The sequence below is a fragment of the Hemiscyllium ocellatum genome, chromosome 14, assembly GCF_020745735.1.
Source record: "Hemiscyllium ocellatum isolate sHemOce1 chromosome 14, sHemOce1.pat.X.cur, whole genome shotgun sequence".
Lineage (NCBI taxonomy): Eukaryota > Metazoa > Chordata > Chondrichthyes > Orectolobiformes > Hemiscylliidae > Hemiscyllium > Hemiscyllium ocellatum.
In genome coordinates this window covers 10,653,206-10,670,263 of record NC_083414.1, presented here as the reverse complement: position 1 = coordinate 10,670,263, position 17,058 = coordinate 10,653,206, and the positions used below count along the sequence as shown (strand labels likewise).

General features: G+C 39.8%; 1 protein-coding gene across 1 annotated transcript in view; it reads right to left on the bottom strand.

Annotated features, from left to right (window-relative positions):
• The window catches only part of LOC132822237 (rab GDP dissociation inhibitor alpha), a 50,143-nt gene that overhangs the window by 28,244 nt on the left and 4,841 nt on the right, over positions 1 to 17,058 (bottom strand). Inside the window, exon 2 of the mRNA XM_060835352.1 lies at positions 959 to 1,066. Within this exon, the coding sequence (XP_060691335.1) occupies positions 959 to 1,066 (108 nt within the window). The remainder of the gene's footprint in view (positions 1 to 958; positions 1,067 to 17,058) is intronic.

The following is a 17,058-nucleotide window of genomic DNA, read 5'->3' as shown; positions in this document are numbered from 1 at the left end:
ATGTCCAACACATATAACTTACCTCACAAAAAGTAATCTTGCCCAACAGCCTCTGGAAGTCCAAATACAACATATCTACTAGTTCCTTTCTATCTGCTCAGACTTCTTCAAACAAAAAAAACTTTACATTCCAGGTATTTTGCTCATTACTTTCTCTACATTTGATCCAACCTCGAGAGCCATGTGCTAAGTTTCCCAGATGCTTCGGTATTGCAATATTCTGCAATCATTCGTTCACAATCTAACTAACATTCTGCTTTTTGTTTCTTCCAGCCACATTGGAAAACCTCAAATGGTACTGCAGTTATAATTGGAAATAGTTGGCCCTAAGACCGTCAGTCAGCCATGTGGCCAGGGCAGGGCAAATAAGTAACTGTAATTCAGTGAATCTAATACATACCTTAGTGTGCTTACTTCAGTCAGGAAACCCAAAATAGTAAGAAGTTAAAAGTGCATTAAACCAAAGAACTTAAGAAGAAACACAGTTCAGTTTTTAGCTCTTAGTAGAATTAGAAGAACACTGCCATCCAGAGAAACAGAACTAGAATTTCATTGATGGGATGGGGAAAAAGTAGAAATGGAGTAACAATAAACAAAAAGTTTTGTGAAAGCTCAAAGTTGACAATTTTGGTAGACCTTCCAGAATGCCGAAATCTCTGTGACTGGCAGGTATAGACACTGCAGAGAGATGAAAGGCAGGGAAAATAAAAAGGCACAGTTCACACCTATAGCAAGTACGTCAACTACTTTTACAAGGAGACAAAAAAAATCTGTTGACAGACTATTCAAATGTTGCAAAGTTCTGCTTAGTGTCGAAATTTAACTGATATTGCAACTACAGGCAGCCATTTCAGTGGCTATGCAGACAATTGACTGAAATAGTTCCAACAGAGGGTGATAACAGCACGAAAGACCCAAATAAAACAAAAGCAAAAAAAAAGATATAGAATCCTCTTACATCTTCCAAAGGAGTGATTGATGCACTTTCTCCTCCATAATAGGAATTCCGGTCCATGTGAAGCACCTTCTTTCCATTCACTGACATGATACCAGACAAGATACATTCCTTCAAAACAAAATAAAAAGGTAGAATTAAATGCCTGAAAACAGGAGGCTGCTATTCGGCTAGAAAAAAGAAAGTATGAGGGGTTAAAAAGAGCATACAAATTTGCGTTTGTATAAAATGAGAATCTTAAACTCCAATAATAATTTCTCCAAAGTGTTATGGATCAGACTAGACCCCCTCAAAATTTATTAAAAAAGGTAGCCTAGACCCTAACCGTTTCTTATTTTAAAGAAAGTAAATTTGAGGTGCTGTGTTCCAAATGCAATTCAATTGGTCAAACTACTGGATGTTAAGCCAAATACAAATTCACTCAAATAGTTAAAAATACAAACAAAGAAAGGAATTTAGAATACTTTAACCAAATAACAAATACCAGTAACCCCTAACTAACTGTTCCATTATAGTAACATCCCATAAACACACCCTTGACAAATTCAGAGAAAAAAATTGTCTTGCTTGCAACTCTAGCAGCCGAGGACGAAACATATCCAGAGAGAAACTGAGTGTGCAGCAAATCAGCAGAGATTCACTGGCTTCCAACCCTGCTGAGACCTTAGCAATCAATAACCATTGCTGAGGAAAACTAAAAGTTTAATTCTGAGAGAGCTCGACCACACCCATTCAGGCTGTTTCTCGTGTTCCATTTTAAACACAAAAAAGAGAGACATCCAAAGTTTCATAAGTTGTTTATCTTCTTATAATTTGCTTATCATTGGTCTACCAAATCACACTCTAAAAAGAAATCAGAACAAAACACACCTCATATCCACAAAAGAAACATCTGGATTGAAACAATTACTTGTTCAAGTGCAAAGTATTATGACCATTCTTGGCTAGCAATTGATGCATAGAAAAGGCTCTATTTAAATCAAGTTTGATCACTAACCAGTTAATCCTTATTTTTACGTTTGTCCTGACTGAAGGATAAATGTTCTGTAGGACACCCAGAAGTCATCTCTACGAGATGGGAGAATAAAAAATAGCAAATCATCTTAAAAAAAAGGAAATATCGCCAATCAGCCTTATTTAAAAATTCATCCATAGGCTGTGAGCAGTGCTGGCTAGGATCAACTTCTCCTAGTTGCCTTGAGAAGATGTTGGTCATTATCTATTCTGAAATGGAAGTACATTTGTTATTGCTAAAACTTCCAACTAAACACCTTGGTGTCAATTTCGGCCCCTTTACAATTTTCTTAAGCAAGTTTAAGCCTGAATTTTCAATCTTGCTTTATCTGCAGTCTCCTTTTGACTTTCAACCTCATCCATCCTCCAAAATGCCGAAGAAGATTACCTTTTATCACTGTATAAAAGGAGAATCATATGTACATAGATGAAGTTGGACCCAGTTTAGTTTACTGTAGTGTTAAACTCAGCAACAAATTGATTAATTATTCATATTCTGTTCATAATTGTATTAACTGTTCATGGACTGGTTAAAAAAAAACAAAGAAAACCTGTTACACAGATTGAAAGCAGCAGCAAAACTCTTCCTGGAGATGAATGAACAATCGTTCTAAAAGGAGTTATAGCAGGACAGAATTAACCATCCTTGTGAACAAACAACATAAACATGCTGTTTCCTGGGAGATAGGAGATAACACTTATTTGATATTCTGCTGCCTCAAAGAACAATTAGATCTTCCTGCAGTAGCAATGTTTTGAAGTAAAAGGAGTTAAGTGCAAGAAAAGGCTGTGTTTTAAGCATCCAGCTAAACCCAAAATGTAACAAGGAACAAAACAGCTATTTTTGATGAGAAATCAAGCTGAAGATCTCAAGGTCTCTGAAAATATAAATTGATATTGGGGAACAAAGAATCTATCAAATCAAAACCAAAAAAATCACACCATAAACTTGAAAGACAGAAAAAGAATCTACCACCAAAACAATTCAACAGCAGAACTTTGAAAAACAACACTACACAAGAACTGAACCCTGCGCATGTTCAGACATAACACTGTTCATTGAAGTCAAGTTATAGATCTGTATATCATGGAAATAGACCCTTCGGTCCCCTCATCCATGTCGACCAGATATCCTAAAATTAATCTAGTCCTATTTGTCAGCATCTGGCCCATATCCCTCTAAGCCCATCCTATTCATGCCTTTTAAATACTATAATTGTACCAGCCTCCACCACTTCCTCTGGCAGCTCATTCCATACATGCCCACCTTCTGCGTGAAAACAGTTGCCCCTCAGGCCCCTTATATATCTTTCCCCTCCCACCTTAAACCTATGCCCTCTATTTCGGGATCTCCTGTATCCTGGGAAAATGCCTGGTGTATTTACCCCATCCATTGCCCCTCATGATTTTATAAACCTCTACAAAGGTCACCCCTCAGCCTCTGACACTAGGAAACATAGCTCAAACCTCCAACGATGGTTATTACTTGATAAATAGTGAAATCTAACTAAGTCGGGTTGCAGGCTCATACTTTCTTAATTGAGGGGTCTCAATAAAAAGTTTAAATTATTATTGGAGTATTTGATGGTCTGTCACAAAATTCAAGTCACAAGATTTTCCATCTTATCAATTTAGAAGGCTTAAAACAATACTGCATCTGACATGTAATACCATTTGACTTACTGAGATGGGAAACTAGATGCTAGAGGAACAGATTACAAATAAGGCACTTTTTAACTATGCATTTAGAGACCAGAAATCCTGAGAACCAGCACAAATATGGAGCTGATGCAATTATGCACTTAACACAAGCTTTTTCCATTACTGACCTCTGTCAAAAAATGAAGGAAAACATGCTCTTGTTAAACCTCTTCCTAGAAGTGAATTAAAAATGTACTACATCAGAAATAGAAAGTTCCCCTCCCCCACCTTCTACTTTTCTTCCTTTCTCCCAAACTCCTGACTTCTGGAGTACAGTTCCAAAGTCAGGTGATCCCAAGTATCCTGTGTGCACTGCCAACACAAATATATTCTAAAGTTCACTGAATAACTAACACATGATACTGGTGTAAAGTGCATGTGGGATTAAGTTTGACAACATTGTTCACCGGTATTATTTCTATTAGACATGAGGACACCCCCTACCATATACGCAGCAGGTACTCATGTGACTCAGCTGACAACATCACTCATCACTGGAGGCAAGGATGCCCTAAGACTTGATATACCGGCGAGATCTAGCAGATGCTTCGACAACGGATGAGAGGAAACTACCTAACGATCGCCAGATGGGTGTTCCCTCCCAGTCGGGGAACACTTCGGTGGTCAGATCCAATGCTGAATGTCCCTTCAGGTGGCCATCCTCCAAGGCAGACTTCAGGATACGCAGCAATGCATACTGGCCAAGCAGAGGTTGATAGTTTGACATATGTACTATGTTGCAAACCTCTCGAGTAAGGCATAACTATAGTAAATCCAAGTAAATGTGACGTTTATGAGAAATCAATTCAGCCAATAAAAAAAAAGTGGGTGCACCATGAAATTACTGGTCTCATTGAAGAGGGCTTTGATACTCAAAAGGTTGAATCAGAGGCTAATTTTATTCCAAGTTTTGTAGATTGAGAACCAATAGCTGCCAATTTTCTCAGCAATTCCTTTAGTTACCTCAAGGTCAGAAAAAGCAGAAATCCCATTTTTGAAAAATTACAGGATACAGAAACACCAAATTATAACTGCAAGAGAGACATGACAGTCTGAAAACTTGTAACATAAATCTGTCATTGGCTATTTAAAAGCCTCCCTGAACTAACAGTAGAAGTGCAGCCCTGTTTGACAGAAATGTAGAGTCATACAGAATTCTGGCTTTTTGCTTAATAGAATACACTATTCATTGCAATAACATTCCCCAGCAAATTTAAGACCGATCGCAAACTGGTAATGTGCTTCTAAGTGCCCTCTGCTTTATGACTCATTCCTACAATAGCCAACCAATTTACAGCAGGGGAAAAACAAAAATAGCTGGAAAAGCTCAGCAAGTCTGGCAGCATCTGTGAACAGAAATCAGAAATCAGAGTTGACATTTTGGGTCCAGTGACTCTCTCTCAATATATATTGGGTCCGATAATAGAGCTCCACATGCAAACAAAGCCACCTGCTGCCTCACTTAACAAAAGCAATACCGAAAAGAAGTCTGGCAAGGTACAATACACACATCACCCTTTATTGGTATATAGGGTTGAGTTTCAGAGAGAATCATCGTGGCACTGCAGCCTTCCTCATAGATACAGAACTTTAATATCTGGTTTAAAAACAGGCAATACTTTTACTTGCTGTTTAAAGTGGAAGAACTTGTTAGTACTGGGAATTATGTATCAGTTTTCCACCAGTGATTTTTTTTTTGAAAAAAGGCAAATGATTTGAACATTTATCTGCTAAGTTTCAAACAATTGGATACAGACGCATTAATATTGGTTTTCAAATAGTGCCACCTACTTGAACTCATCTAATTTTTGAAATTAGCTCTGATATTTAATATACAGAGGTATTATAGGGTCAAAGAACCTCTTCTGTACTATGTGGGACTAAAGAGGTGTGTGAGATTGCAAAATTAAAAAGAACTCCAGAAACAGTGATGTCAACATTTTGATTTAATGTCCAAAGCTAAAAAAGTTACAAACCAGAGGGCAAAGTGGAAGGCAGCAGAAAAGCACAGCAGGTCAGGCAGCATTGAGCAGCAGGAAAAATCAACGTTTAGGCCAAAAGCCCTTCATCAGTGAATTCCTTATGAAGGGCTTTTGCCCGAAACGTGGATTTTCCTACTCCTCGCATGCTGCCTGACCTGCTGTGCTTTTCCAGCACCACTCTAATCTAAACTCTGATCTCCAGCATCTGCAGTCCTCACTTTCGCCTAGCAGAAAGAGCGGTCAACCTAGGCACAGTGAAATGACAAGGTATCAGGGTGGCTTCATACAGTCATGTGTGAGGGGATAGTGTAAGATGGACAAGTGTTGCATACCATGACAGTAAATCCCTTGGGAGGCATGATTTGGAGATGAGAGCTGAAAATGTGTTGCTGGTTAAAGCACAGCAGGTTAGGCAGCATCCAAGGAACAGGAAATTCTATCACGCATTACCCTTGAGAAAGAGCTGCTGAGTTGCCTTCTCGAAACTCTGTAGCCCATGGAGGGATAGATACAGTCAGTTCTTCTATAACATGATGATTGCGTCCTGTGTTATAGAAAAATAGCACTTTAGAAACAGCGCGCTTAAAGTGTTGGCTCCGAAAGCTAGTGTGCTTCCAATTAAACCTGTTGGACTCTAACTTGGTGTTGTGAGATTTTTAACTTTGCTACCAGATAAGCATGGGAACTAGAAAAGTATGAACAGAAGCAGCTCATGAGGTGGGTGGACGGGCAGACAGAAAATGCAAGCTGTTGCAATCAGAAAGTGTATTTGCAAATAAAAGTTTAGCTTAGTCAAGGATTGTGTGTATCGCCTGGTAATTTTCTCAGTATTGGGTGATCTGTCCACAATACCTTCTTGAAGGAAGTTATATTTGTTATTTTCCATTCAGAAGGAATCTTGAAATTTAGGAAACTTTGGAAAAAGAACACTATCCAAACTTGCAATTCAAAGACCAAAGGTAACGTTGTTACAAACCGGACACAGTTAAGTCTACACTGACAGCCGAGACAATTTGAATTAATAAAAATCTGTAATTATTTTAAAAATTAGTCTGAAAGTCATGAACCCATTGTCAATCATTCCAAACAGATCTACTTCACTCATCAGACTAGCTTAAGCATGTATTTTAAAGGCCTCAGCATGAAATCCATAGCATCTATACACTTAATGGTAAGGTCCTAGGGAGTGCTGCTGAACAGAGACACCTTGGAGTGCAGGTTCATAGCTCCTTCAAAGTGGAGTCACAGATAGATAGGATGAAGGTGGCGTTTGGTATGCTTTCCTTTATTGGTCAGAGTATTGAGTACAGGAGTTGGGAGGTCACATTGCGGCTGTACAGGACATTGGTTAGGCCACTGTTGGAATATTGTGTGCAATTCTGGTCTCCTTCCTATCGGAAAGATGTTGTGAAACTTGAAAGGGTTCAGTAAAGATTTACAACGATGTTGCCAGGATTGGAGGATTTGAGCCAGGAGAGGCTGAATAGGCTGGGGTTGTTTTCCCTGGGAGTGTCGGAGGCTGAGGGGTGATCTTATGTAGGTTTACAAAATTATAAAGAGGCATGGATAGGGTAAATCAGCAAAGACCTTTCCCTGGGGTCAGGGAGTACAGAAGTAGAGGGCATAGGTTTAGGGTGAGGGGGGAAAGATATAAAAGAGACCTAAGGGGCAACTTTTTCATGCAGAGGGTGGTACGTGTATGGAATGAGCTGCCAGAGGAAGTGGTGGAGGCTGGTACAACTGCAACATTTAAGAGGCATTTGGGTATATGAATAAGAAGGGTTTGGAGGGACATGGGCTGGGTGCTGACAGCTGGGACTAGATTGGATCGGGATATTTGGTCGGCATGGACGGGTTGGACCAAAGAGTCTGTTTCCATGCTGTACCCCTCTATGACTGGAGAGCTTGCCATTCTGCAGTTTCCTCAGTACCACTTCTACAGTGTTTGTAATTCACTAATGTCTCCTCTGCTTTCCACTTCCTGATTTATAATTAAAGGAATGCTTTATGAATCCTCCATTGTAAAGAGCAAAGCTAAATATTTGTTTATTCCATCTGTTAGGTTCCCTTCTTGAGATTCTTACACAATTGCAATATACAACTTCTGTGAACAACCACAATTTATTTCAGCAAGTAGAAGCCCTTTAGAGGATCACTTAACACTCTTCACAAGGCTTGCAGAGCCATGTCAAGAGATGTCCCTAAACAAGGGAACCATCCTTCCTTTATACAGGGTTTTACATCACAGTCAGTCATCATGCAAGATGCCACCCACTGCCACTCCCCCATAGTCACATGCCACCCAAAAACAAAGTCAGTGATTAGATTATTTCCAGAAACAAATGTGTGATTAGGTTACTCCTTAAACTGCAACATTTACAGAGTATGATTAGGTTGTCACAAGACAGAAAAACACCCCCCCACACCAAAGGACATCCAATCTCTTACAGGTCAGCAGAACAAATTAACCCTTTAACATCTCACATCCACCACTTGGTTGCTGATTCAACATTCGAGGATTAGCACTCATTACCAGCTCTTCTCTTTTTCAATATCTGTAGAAACTCTTGTTGTTTTTAAATATTTCTAGCTAACTTCTGCTCATACTCGAATAGTCTTGTTTCTAATAAACCTTCCAGTCATCATCTGCCATTCCTTACATTCTGTCCAATCATCTGACTACCATCATCTTTGCACAATTATATGCGTTATTTCCCTCAACTTGGACGCCTTCTATAGTTCGTTAGTTAGCTACAGATGGTCAATAAGTATATTGTTACTATAAAAGAAAAGATCTCAGTATTACAAATATCTTTTGAAATTTAAAAAGGAGCTCAAGATTTTGTTAAACAATTTTTCTGTTTATGTTTTCCATTGGTCAATTCAATGCAGGTCTGTCAAGTTTTGTAAAATCATGTAAAATTCTCAAAAAACCTAAGCATCAATAAAAAGGCAAAAATAATTTATACAATGCCTTATGGCACTGCACTACATTTTCAAATTTCATTTATTCAAACTCTCAGCTCTGCAATTTATTTAAAATAGCAAATAATTATAATTGTATGGCTGTTCAACTTTCAAGTGAATAAGCTTTTTTTTTAAGATTATGAACACCAAAAAAAATGATTTACTTTATATTGAATTCAAAACTTGTATCTATCCAGGTGGGATTCATATTCTGGTTTCCAGGACACAATCCAAAAGCCCAGATAATTAGTTCAGCAACTACATGTCACCATCATCTCCCCCTTTTGGAAGATCAACTGTTGGTCAGCTTTTTTTTCCCCCTTCCACATCTCAGCCAGTGAAATATTATCCATGAGCCATTAACATACCACAAGATGCTAATCCCTAACCATAATTAAAAAAGGAGGGGGAGAAACAACAAGTTAACACAAGGCAGACTAAAGTCTCACTTTGATACTCAATTGAATTTTTAAGAATATTGGAAAGGATATTCCATTTGTAATAAAAATTGAGACATGAACTTACACTTCCTGTTTCTCACACCAGTTGGGATCTGGGAGTCACTGGCTATGCCAGCATTTTATTGCGCATCCTAAATTGCTTTGAAGGTGGTGTTGAGCTGCCATTTTGAACTACTGCAATCCTCAGGATGCAACAACACGTTGTTCAGAAAGGAGTCCCAGTATTTTTGAATCCAGTGACAGTGAAGGAACAGTCAGAATTCCAAGTCAGGATGATGTGTGGCTTGTAGGTGGTGGCGTCCAAGCATTTGCTGCCCTTCTCCTTCAAATGGTAGAGGTTATGGGCTCGGAAGGTGTTCTTTAAGAAACCTTAGACTGCAATAGGTCTTGCAGATAACATTACTACTCTGTGCATTAGTGGCAAAAGGGATTGAGAGTTGAAGGTGGTGGATGAAGTGCCAATCAAGCAGCTGCCCAAGATATTGTTGAAGCTACACTCATCCAGGCAACTAGAGTGTTACATTATATCGGAGACTTGTAGATGTTAGACAGGCATTGAGGATGCAAGAGGCAGGTTGTTCATTGCTGAAGTCTGTGCCCTGATCTGTGGCCATAGTATTTCTTTAATGGATCAAAAAAAGTGCGGTGCTGGAAAACCAGCATTCCGGTTCCTAATCAAAAGCTTATGCTCAACACTGACTCTCCCGCTCCTTGGAAAAGCATGGCCGGCCAGGCAGCATCCAACACCACAATTTGTGACTCAGATCTCCAGTTTCTGCGGTCCTCACTTTCTCCATAGTATTTATATGGCTGATCAGTTTAGTTTCTGGCCAATGGTAACCACCTGGATATTGATTAGATTAGATTACTTACAGTGTGGAAACAGGCCCTTCGGCCCAACAAGTCCACACCGACCCGCCGAAGCGCAACCCACCGATACCCCTACATATACCCCTTACCTAACACTACGGGCAATTTAGCATGGCCAATTCACCTGACCCGCACATCTTTGGACTGTGGGAGGAAACCGGAGCACCCGGAGGAAACCCACGCAGACACGGGGAGAATGTGCAAACTCCACACAGTCAGTCGCCTGAGGCGGGAATTGAACCCAGGTCCCTGGCGCTGTGAGGCAGCAGTGCTAACCACTGTGCCACCGTGCCGCCCTTATTGGTAGTGAAGAATTCAGGGGTGGTAATAGCATTGAACAAGGAATGATGGCTAGATTGTCTCTTGTCGAAATTGTCACTGCTTGACATGTGATGCTACTTGCCATACAAGAGCTGAGGATTTGATCCATCAGTTATAGGATCACTTAGCCCTGTCCATTGTATGCCACTTTGGCTGTTTGCCACACAGATAGTCCTTATTGCAGCTTCACCAGCTTGACACCTCATTTGTCGTCATCCTTGGTACTGTTCCTGGCATGCTCTCTTGTATTCTTTATTGAATCATGGTTTATCCCTGGTTTGATGATAAATGTACCTGGTTACACATTTTACTTGAATATAATTCTAATCACTGGATGCTTCATGGCTGCCCAGGTTTAGGCTGTTAGAAGTCTTTTCAAATTAGACTTGCACATCAACCTGTTCACTATCCCCAATCCCAGCCTTGCCAGCACCACCTCTTAAAAAGTAATTTCAGGTAGTGCATTCCACAACCAATGGGAGAGCCCTTTTTAGATTTAAATAATTTTTTTTAAAAAATGCTGTCTATGTCGTAAATACTCAATTAAGCCAAGTGCATTTTATTTTGATCAGGACCCGGGAATTGAACAGTTCCATTGTTACCTTTCAAAACAGAGGCCAGTACATATTTGGAAAAAGGCGGAAAAAGCAGGACTATGGGGAAAAAAAACCAGATCAACTGGATTGTTCGTTAAGGACAAAAATGAACCAAATGGCCCCTTTTTTGTTACGAATACTACTAATCATTTCCAACTGAAATGGGGGCAGCAGAAAAAAAAAAGCTTAAAACGATGCCAAGACTGGAAAGGAGTTCAATGTTTCCAGGCTACACTTTGATGCATGCAAAACAAATTTTACAATTGACTGCCGAAAAACAAAAGGCCATTTGACTGCCAAAGATTTAATCTTACACCTCAGCGCCAATTGCTTGCAATAACCTTAGTAAATCATTAATATCTAGAAATGTATTGATCACTGCCTTAAAAACACCCTAAATGACCAAGCTTTCATAACCCTGAAAATTGAAATTCTTCTAAAGATACACTACTGAGTGAAGTAAATCCCAGTCTCAATCCTATGGTTACTCTGAAATGGTGTTCTTCAGTTTTAGACCACCATCATCATCTACCCAGAGAGCGGCGAGCGCACAGGAGAGATCTTGCTCCGAGGCTTAAGTTCCCCATTGTAACATGCCTTATAAATAACTCAGCTATACCTATTATCCTCCACATATATTGATCAATTGCAAAACAACTGTCAAATTCACAGCATAAATGAATAATACATAACCATAGATACAAAAGTGGTGCATTCAAATGAGTCATTCCTGTATCCTATTAACCAGAAACTAATGAGGCCTCAGCACAACCATACTTCATTAATGTCAAGGCTCTGCAGGTTCATGTTACTTTTCATTACAGCCTGATATTCCAATTGGTTATTTTGGCCAAATAATGAGAGGGGTACTCAACAATGTGAAGTACAAGCATAGGTAAAAAAAGTGACTTCAGGACTGCTGAGGCACTAAAATGAATATGCACAGTGGTAAATTACAATCATACTCCACAGATGAGGCTGCTAAATGACAAAAGTCCATGGTGTTAGGGGCAAGCATCAGCATTGTCTAACTGACAGAAAGCAGAGAATAGGGATAAAGGGCTTTTTTTTCCAGAATGGCAGCCAGCGAATAGCAGAGTTCCATAGGGGTCAATGTTGGGACTACAACTATTCACATTATAGGTTAGTGATATGGACAAAAGAAAAAGGACATTGTTGCTAAGTTTCCAGATGACACAAAAGGTCAGTGGACAGATAGGTAGTGCGTTAAGGAGGTGGGAGACTGCAGAAGGTGGTCTTGGACAAGTTAGAAGAGTGGACAAAGAAGTGGCAGATGGAACACAATGTGGCAAAGTGTGAGGTTAAGCACTTTGGTCAGAAGAAGAGAGGCATATACTATGTTCTAAATGGGAAAGGCTTTAGAAATTTGAACCTCACAGGGACTTGAATCCTCGATCTGGATTCACTTAAGGTTAACATGCAAGTTCAGCTGGCATTGAGAAAGGCATAGACACTGTTCACATTCAGTTTGTAAAGGCTAAAATACAAAAGCCAAGTATACTGCTGAGGCTATCCAAGGTTCTGGTCAGATTGTATTTGTAATACGGAGTAGTATTCCTTGACCCTGTAGCCAAGAAAGAATGCATTGGCACCAAAGAGTGTTCCAGAGGAGGTTTACAAGAGTGATCCCTGGGATGAAGGGCTCGTCACATAGGGTATCACGGAGAATTTGCAGTCTGTACTCAAGGTGTTGAGAAGGATGAGGGGTTTTTTGACTGAAACTGAAAATACTAACAGACCTGGACAGAGTAGATACAGAGAAGGTATTTCCCCACTAAGACTAGGACCTGAGGGTACAGTCTCAGACTGAAGGGACAACCTTTTCGAACTGGAGGTGAGGAGGAATTTCTTCAGCCAGAGTGGGGATTCTGAGGAACTCACTGCTGCAAAAGGCTGTGGAGGCTAAGTCACTGAGTGCATTTAAGACTTGGTTAGGAAGGGGATTGAGGGTTATGGAGAAGACAGGAGAATGAAGTTGAAAAACACATAGCAACGTAGAATTGATGGGTCAAGTGACCTAATTAATTATTCTCCTATTCTTGATGTTTCCATGATATTTCTTAAAACAAAAAGTGTTCATTTTAGGCCAATCACTGACTGTTTAATGTTTGGTCATTGGCCAAAACAGTTATATGTAGCATGGGCAGTTATCATGTTCCAAACATTTGTACCATGGTGCTTGGCAAACTCTTTTGAACACAACTAGCCCCCTTCACTGTCTGACTATATTGTGTACTAAGTACATGAGGCTGATGATGCAGTCTTGAAAGTGCATTGCTAAAACTCTCAAATCTTTACTGAGAAGGACAACATAAATGCCTCAAATCACCATTAGCCCACAACATCAGAACTCCCACCGACAGCACTGTAAAACCTTAACCACACAGATTGCAGCGGGTCAAGAAGGTGGCTCAACACCATCTTCAAGGGCAATGAAGGAAGTGGATCAAGGTAATCAATGTTGATCTTGCAAATGATGCTCATATCTCAAGAAGACATACTTTGAAAAGCTTATCTTCATTTATTTTGTAGAAAAATCAAAATGAAAATTTATTAAGAGAAAACCTATTGGAAGCTGTACAAGGAATTTCATGTAGAAATAGGTAGTCGGCAATAAGTTGTTACCATTATCCGATTATGCAGATTTAATTACGTCAGGAGCTGTGACTGACAGGTTGAACTTCTGCCTTAATCTCACTGCCCAAGGAGGCTACTAATCACACTGCAGAGTTTCTGTTGACATTTTTTCCTCTAACTGTTGACAGAGGGTGTAGTGATCGTAGTTGAAAGTGGTCTTGCAGAATTGAATGAGGTCACAAAGACCACAGTAACATAGCAACAATTGCTCTCTGGCACTCAGAACCTGCATTCAAATAGCAGTATTTTCTTTCCAACTGGAAAAGAGTGTTAGTCTTGCTGTTAGTCAAGGCACCTTTTATGGAAAAATTGATACAACTATGAGCCATCAGCTAAGATCCCACAGAATGAGCCCATAATGATCCACACCATAAAGCAACAGCAATAAAGCTCCTGTAACACACTGACAGTGTCCCTACTTCTGGGCTGGAAGGGCCAGGTTCAAGTCTGACCCACCCAGTGAACAAGTTGATTAAAAATATCTGCAACAGCCAAAGCTCCAAGCCTAAAATAACCCACCCCATAATGCTTGTGTAGCACAGTTATTCATTTAGTCCATGCCCTATATTGTATGCATACAATCTTTGCGTATACAACACAGTACTTTATTGTAAAAAGGCATTATCTGCAAGGAAAAAAAAAACTGGCCTTTCTCCACTGAGTACTACCTGCAGCACTCTGCATTATTCTCTTCTACACATTTCCTATATAAAAAATCAAGTGACAATATTACACCAGTTTTGGTTTTCTAAAAATATAAAATGTTCCAAGATTTTATTATTACAGCATCAGGGTCCTCACTGATTAATTTTATTCAGACAAAAGATCCCTGTTTAGTCAAATATAATACTGGAATTTATTTAAATTTGCTTTCACATCTTTTATGAGCACATCTGTACTTGGGGCAGCACAGTGGCTCAGTGGATAGCACTGCTGTCTCACAGCGCCAGGGACCAGAGTTCAATTCTCACCTCAGGCAACGGTCTGTGTAGAGTTGACATTCTCCCTGCGTGGATTTCCTCCGGGTGCTACGGTTTCTTCCCACAATCCAAAGATATGCAGGTTAGGGAAGTTAGCCATTATAAATTGCCCGTAGTGTTCGGAGTATTAGTCAGGGGTGAATGTAGGGGAATGGGTCTGGGTGGGTTGCTCTTTGGAGGGTCGGTGTGGACTTGTTGGGCCAAAGGGCCTGTTTCCACACTGTAAGTAATCTAAATCAAAAAAAAAGCTGACTACATGTTGCTGAAAATAAAAGTATTGCTTCTCTCCAACTGTCACCATTGGGGTAGAATATAGATTTTCAATTTTTACTTCCATTAAGTCTGTAAGTTAGCTCATTGAGCCTGGAAGTTGGTTTTCAGGCGTTCTGTCACCAAATGAGCTAACATGGTCAGCGAGAGCCTCTGGTTAACTGCTGGTGGTATGTCCTGCCTCTTTTTTTAGATCTTGGTTTCTTAAGGTAGGTGATGTCATTTCCAGTTCTCTCCTCTCCCCCCATTGCCCCCAAGGGAAGGTAGATCAGATCTATGTCGATATGTTCGTTGATGGAGTCCTGGTTAGAATACCAATGCCTCTAAGAATTCTCATTCGTGTCTATGTTTCACCTGTCCTAGGATGTGTGTGTTATCCCAAAGTGGTGCCCTTTTTTTTATTTGTTTGTTTGGAAACTAGTGAGAGTGGGGTCGTGTCTTTCGGTGGCTAGTTGGTGTCCATGTATCCTGGTGGCAAATTTCCTGCTAGTTTGTCCGATGTAGTGTTTCTTTTAAAAAAAAACAGTTCTTGCATAGTATGTTGTAAATAATGTTAGTTTTGCTGGTGGTATCTAATGGATCCTTTAGGTTCATTAGTCGTTGTTTAAGTGTGTCACTATATTCGTGGGTTACCATGATGCCAAGGGGCCCCGAGTAGTCTCAAGTCATTTCTGATGCCTTTGATGCAAGGTAACGTGGCTATAATTTTGGTTCGTTGTGTCTGCATATTTGCATTTGTTTCTGAGGAATCGATAAGATTGTGTTTATTGGCTACCCCTTTTTTCTTGAAAACACTGCATAGGTATTTTTCTACTGTTTTTTGTAGTCCTTGGGTGCTGCAGTGTGATGTAGCTTGTTGAAATACTGTCTCAATGCAGCTCGTTAGTGGGTGCTGGGGTGATTGCTTCTGAAGTATTTAGTCAGTGTGTGTTGTTTTTCTGTAGATGCTGGTTTGAAGCTCTCAGTTAACTACGTTCAACTGTCACATCTCAGAATGGGAGTCTTGTTGTTCTCCACCTCTTGTGGATTTTATGCCTGTCAGGATACTGTTGATGGTATTGTATGTTTCTTCTAACTTGGTCATTACAAGAAGGAACAAGGTGTCATCCACGTAGCCGACCCAAAAGTTTGAATGGACAAATACTTAGAACCAAAAGCTTTAAAACAAACAAAAAAAAAAGGAAAAACTCACACTGCAAGTTAGATAAACTCTCAAAAATGCATTTCATACAACACTGATGCCTGGATTAAAAACAAACCTTTCAGACCGCCCACTTACCAATACAGAAAAAGCAGTTCTAGTCAGAGGATTAAACTACAATTGCAAAGACGTGAGCAAAAAAAGACTTCCTTGCAGCATTTGAACCCACATTTTTTTAAAAAGTCTTTCAGAACAAACAACAGCAGACCATAAGGCAAGCTATTGCACCTACATTAGGCTGGAAAAAAAATACAATGTTAGAATAAATAAAGCCTTAAAAAAGACAAAAAATATTGTTATCCCACCTGCAGACAAGGGATGCATGACTGCTATTTTTAAAAACTGACTATCTTGAAAAGGCGAATGCACTGCTTACAGATACTGACACTAACCAGGAGATGGCGATAGACCCAACCCCACAGCTATTAACAGAACCTCAGCCTGTTTAACAGAACTTCAAAAAAAAATCAGGAGAATTAAACAGGACAGGCTTCCAAAACATGAAACCAGATGGATCCAGCACCACACTGCAGTGGATTACGAAAAATTACATAAACCTAGTGCCCCCCTCAGACCCATAGTCTCCCTACCTGGGAGGCCAACATACAGACTGGCCAAAAAAACTAAAACACCTAATTGATGATTCACAATACTTCATTCACTCCACCCAACAATTCCTGAATACCAAAGACACCAAGATAGAAAAGGACGAAATAATGATCTCCTTTGACGTTACAACCCTCTTCAAATCAATTAGCATTGACCTAGCCAAAGAAACACTGGCATCACTACTAAGAAAACCAGGACCACAAACACTAGACAGCACCAACTTCATCAGCAAAGACAACATCCTCAAACTTCACCAGAGACTCTCACTGATGATGTTATCTCATATGGTGACAAAGTGTCTGAAAACAAATCTTCAAACTCAGCAAGCTAACTTGCAGAGTTATCACCAACCGGAGCCACAAATCTTCAAAATCATTTGTTTCCATTATTTAGTTATGATACCCAAGACCACAGTAAAATATCTTCTAAAAGAAGAAATAATGATCCTGGAATGACTGCAGTAATCACTAAAC